This window comes from Nestor notabilis, unplaced genomic scaffold (genome assembly GCF_000696875.1).
Source record: "Nestor notabilis isolate BGI_N333 unplaced genomic scaffold, ASM69687v1 scaffold14688, whole genome shotgun sequence".
Classification (NCBI taxonomy): domain Eukaryota; kingdom Metazoa; phylum Chordata; class Aves; order Psittaciformes; family Psittacidae; genus Nestor; species Nestor notabilis.
The window spans coordinates 2,054-6,970 of record NW_009940725.1 but is presented as its reverse complement, the minus strand read 5'-3'; the positions used below and the strand labels follow the sequence as shown (position 1 = coordinate 6,970).

Here is a 4,917-nt window from a genome sequence, read left to right as displayed (position 1 = left end):
CGGAAAGCCGCGGTAATACTCGAACAGGATGCAGCCGGTGCTCCAGACATCGCACGGCTGCGCCCAGCCCAGCTCTGCAAAGAGAATCACAGTCACTTGGTGCTCCCAACATGTTCCCACCGGCTTCCTCCTAGTTCCTTGTTGCAACTGCAGGGATGACAGAGACAGACCCAGAAGTGATGTGTGCGCTCCCCCGTGCTGCACCCCGGCATGAAGGCTGGTGAGTCTCCCCCAGACGCGTCTGTTCCAGCTAACGCTGACGCCGCGCTCCCCTGGAGCCAGTTGGAGCACTTCCCAAGTCCCCCAGGCTTTCCTCAGCTCTCCGCACTCCATGCCAAGAGCCTGCCCTATCCATGACTACCCTCCACACCATCAGGACCTTGGGACCACCGAGGTGGTGGTGCAGCAACGCACGGAACAGGCTTTCCCCACGAACCAGAGTGCTCTGAAGCTGGTTTTCCTCTAGGCAGCACCACCCTCCAGCATTCCCTGGGACAAGGGTTCTCCTCCAGCCTTCCGAGACTCCAGGAGCACTCACCCAGGATCACTTCTGGTGGACGGTAGTGCCGGGTGGCCACGATCGTGGTGTGGTGCTCGTGATCGAAGGTGGCGCTGCCGAAGTCAGCCACGCGGATGCTCGTGTTCCGAATGGATTTCTCCTCGCAGCTCTGCAAGCAAGGAAATCCTCAGTACTTCTGGGAGCCCGTTCAGGATGAGGCTGGGCTTCGAGAGGAGCCCTCTGACCCCAGAACTGCTGTGTCTGCATTACTAAGTACAAGGATTGCAACTGTGAAGCTCTGAGCTCTTTCTGTCTCAGTGTTGAGGGAAAGCCCCCAAATACTCCTCCACGTTGTGGTCTGGAGCCACTAAAGCCGTCTTACGGCTTTTAGAAGACATGGGAGAGGGAAAAGGCCAGTTTGTTCCCACTGACCACACTTCTAAGGCCTGGCAGGACATGTAGGGAACAGGGAAGACCCGAAGCCTGCAGGGAGGGAAGGGCAGGCTGCTCCCCATCTACTGGACACCACCCACCTTTTTCTCATTGTAGAGAGTGTCAAAATCCGAGTTGACAAACAAGATGTTTTCTGGCTTGAGGTCGGTGTGAGTCAGTTGGTTGTCATGTAAAACTGCACCAGGCGTGGAGAGGAGAGAGAAAAAACCACACTTTGAAGCACTCAAATGACTCTGCCCATCCAAGCACCAGCCAGCTCCTCCTCAGCTCCCTCCCACCCCACCCTGGTGGCCCCGGGGACGTACATCTCAAGGCATGGCAGAGCTGGTAGGCCATGTGCCGGATCTGAGGGAGAGGGTATGGCTGGAAGTTATTCTCCTTCAGGAACTCAAAAGTGTTCTTGCCCAGCAGCTCGAAGGCGATGCACATGTGGCCATGGAAGTTGAACCAGTCTGACATGAGGACGCAGAGGCTGCGTGGAGAGAGCGAAGGGAGGGTTAACCATCAGGCAGGGCAGTTCTGCACGGTTCTGCCTGCTTCAGATGTGGTTGGTGAGCAAAAGCTCTGAGCCAGCTGGCTCAGCAGCACCATCACCCCTCAGCACCACCCAGAGACACCCCTTTCCCTCTCTGCCCAACCAGCTCTGGGCACAGAGCTCCAATCCAGGTGGTTGTTAAAACAGCTTTGGTTTGTTTTCCCTCACTGTGACCTGGCATCTCAGTTGTTCAAGTTCGAAGTATTCAGTAAAATCAGAGACAGGCTCAGGGTGCCCAGAGAAGCCCCATCCCTGGCAGTGTTCAAGGCCAGGTTGGACACAGGGGCTTGGAGCAACCTGCTCTGGTGGAAGGTGTCCCTGCCCGTGGCAGGGGTTGGAGCTGGAGGAGCTTTAAGGTCCCTTCAACACAAACCAGGCTGGGATTCAATGAATGACACAGCCCAGCCCCTGTTTCTCTGGGTATGGCCCACGCACACCACGTGTCTGTAAGGATGTGGTACTGAGTGCCCAGGAGCCTCACCGGAACTTACAATTTGTTCTCCTTATCCTTCTCTTTGATCTTTTTGAGGACATTGATTTCCAGCCTGGCTGCTTCTCGGTACTTGCCAACGTTCTTTATGATTTTCAGTGCCACCTGGGATTTGCCTCTGTAAGGGAAGAGACCAGAGGATGGAGTCAGAGACAAGGCCCACGTGCACCCGTCCCCATCCACATGGCCAGGGCACACCCCGGCTGCTCCAGTCACGTCTGCGTGTGTTGAAAGGCTTAGTCATGCTCTCCAGGGCTGTCAGAGATTGATGCTGCTCAGCCAGTACTTAACTTGAAGGCTGCTGCTGGGTTACGCTCCAGCCTGTAAGGTCACTGCGGCTCCAGCCCCTGCCTCCCCTCTCCACGTGTGCCAGAGGGATTCCCGACGAGACCCCAGTGGCTCCTCTGCTAAGCTGACCCCGCAGCTCAGAGCCAAAGGGTCAGGAAGAGGCAGGGGTCAAGTGTAATCACAGGAGAGGTTAAAAGTAAGACAGAGGAGCACCCTGGCACATTCAGAGGTCGCTTTCCCCACTGCCTGGCCCGTCCTGCAGTTAACGCAGCAGAGCAGCCTGGCCCGAAGCACTTGGCCACTGAACGCATCCCTGCTTCCCCCCACGCATCAGCCTGCAAACAGGGTATGAACCTTTCCACTTGCTCTAACAACTGAGTGCAACAAGTGGGAGGTGACAAGTGGTCCCGGGCCCAAACTGTGACACTTGTGAGCGCCTGGGGCACAAGGGACAAACTCTTTGGAGGGGCCGGTGCCCACCTGGCATGGTCCACACACTCCACCACCTTGCCAAACGTGCCCTCGCCCAGGCTGCCGACGATCTCATCTAGGAGAGAGAACAGGAGCGGCCGTGAACGCGAGAGCCCGGCCGGGAGCTGAGGTCCTGCATCTTCCCAGCAATACCACGTCAAAGCCAAACCAAAGCATCTCACTGCTACACTCTTTAAAACTCAAGTGTCTATCGTCTGCCTGAGGCAATTTACTGCTCGCTCCAGTTACAAGCAATAAAAGACTAGAGCCCCGTCGAGTAGGACACGAGAGCTCTGCTCTAACACGGGGATAGAAAGTAGAGAGGTAAAGTTTTACGAAAGGTGGCTGTACATCGCTCGTGAAGCCAATCGCCGATCCTGCACACCAGGTGACCTTCCTTGTCATCTTCCACGCTCCTGCTGCGCTTACTGCTCTGTTGGCTTCTCTGTACACACCGCCCCCCGCAACGGCACACGACCGGTTCCGAGCGGCGGGAATGTGGTGGCATTCAAAGGTTGGAGATGACGGTGCGTCGGGCGGGTGGGTTTTCCAGATGCCAGCATTTCATAAGGCACACAGCATATATAACGATAGGGATATTGCAAGGGACACGTCAAGACACAAACTAACTTCAAAACAGAAAAGTCATCAACAGCTACAGGTATGTAAAGAAAATCTCGCTCATATGCTACGTGGAGGGAAATGCCCCCCTCTTCCTGGGCCACACGGTCTAGTGTGGGCTGCCCGCGGCAGCGGGTTGGAGCTGGATGAGCTTAAGGTGCTTTCCGACCCAAAGCAGGCTGGGATCGTGCGTGTCTCGGAAGGGAGGCAGCGGCTGGGGTGCTCAGCTCCGAGGCACCAGCGCTCCCCACAGAGCAGCAGCTCCCGAGGATGCTGCCGGAGGCACGGAAGGAGAAAGGCTTTGCCAGAAGAACCTCACTTTCTCCGCTGGCAAACGCAGTGAAGGGTACGTGGAGCTGTCAGTTTGGACAAGCTGCCCAGTAGAAGCCAGAGTAGCAGTTCTCCCTCTGTGTAGCTCTTTTGTACCTCAGTTAACACACCGCCAGCTACGAACCAGCCTTTCCCATCCTGACAGAGCCAGCTACTCACTGCCCCGAAATCCACACACCCGCCTGGGTGCAAACAGAGCCGGGGTTGCAGGATGCAGTTTTAAGCCTGGGAGGACGTGAGTTGAATGAATCCCCAGGGAGCATTTCATTCCAGGCATCCCCTCGTACGAGGCCACGTTCCCTCCTGCTACCTCTAGCTTCTACTGGAAAACCAGCCGAACGTTCCTGAAGAGACCCGGGGTCCATAAAGCAAGACTCTGCCCTAATTCCTGCTCTGTTTCTATCCAACCTTAGAAGTAACTTACAATCTCCACAGCCAAAGAAATGAATCCAAAGCTCAACATTTCCAGGCTTCTCTTTCTGTGCCCCCCACCTAGTCCGGAATAATGAGCTACGGTCCAACCCCTAAAGGTCAACTGAAGGAGGAGAAGGGGGAGAGGACAGTGAGACAGATGTGAGGCTTCAAAGGGTTTAGATCACACCAGCCCCAAACCTGCACCCCATTATCAGCATCGCACGCACACAGACCACACCGGAGGTTTTCCATCCTCAATCTTCCTAAATCTAGACTTAAAAAGTCAACTGGAAAGAAATAAGAGGAAAGCAGAGAGTTCCCGGGCATGCAGCTATCCACTCTGTCTGCAGGGATCAGGACTCGGTCACTGAGGTGTCGTAACACTCAAAAGCAACAAACGTGTGGAAGATGGAAACGTCCCTTACAGGGGGGAAGGGGTGAGGCAGAGATACCTCCCAACGCTTCCAGGGTATTCCCAGGAGCAGCCTTCCCACTCACTTCCAAGTATTCCCTATTAATCCTGGGAAGGAGTGGAAAACAGGCAAGTTTCAAGCTGAAAGCCAAGGCCACTTGTGTGGGAATAGGCGAAGAGGACACGTGGCGCATCCTAGGAAGGCAGAAGCCTTTCTCGGAGCCCAGTGGGACAGGGGTTAACACCACCAGGGCTACAGCTCAGCCTGATTGATCCCATCTGCTCTGGGATCCTGGCAGCGGCTCGAGTGGACGTGCCTCTGTGTACCAGTGCTGCATACCAACCCCCCCGGGGGCCGCACAACAGAGCCCTGGCCACCCCCGAGCCCCAGCAGCGCAGGTCCC

The 4,917-nt window shown here is 56.0% G+C and overlaps 1 protein-coding gene across 1 annotated transcript in view; it reads right to left on the bottom strand.

Annotated features, from left to right (window-relative positions):
* Nucleotides 1-3,352, bottom strand: part of CLK3 (CDC-like kinase 3) — a 4,560-nt gene extending 1,208 nt beyond the window's left edge. Inside the window, exons 1-6 of the mRNA XM_010020513.1 lie at nucleotides 2,746-3,352; nucleotides 1,979-2,095; nucleotides 1,258-1,424; nucleotides 1,033-1,127; nucleotides 539-668; nucleotides 1-74 (exon numbers count right to left, since the gene is read on the bottom strand). The exon at nucleotides 1-74 is cut by the window's left edge and continues 4 nt beyond it. Coding sequence (XP_010018815.1) covers nucleotides 1-74; nucleotides 539-668; nucleotides 1,033-1,127; nucleotides 1,258-1,411 — 453 coding nt within the window. The 5' untranslated portion in view covers nucleotides 1,412-1,424; nucleotides 1,979-2,095; nucleotides 2,746-3,352. The remainder of the gene's footprint in view (nucleotides 75-538; nucleotides 669-1,032; nucleotides 1,128-1,257; nucleotides 1,425-1,978; nucleotides 2,096-2,745) is intronic.
* Between the last annotated feature and the right edge of the window lie 1,565 nt (nucleotides 3,353-4,917).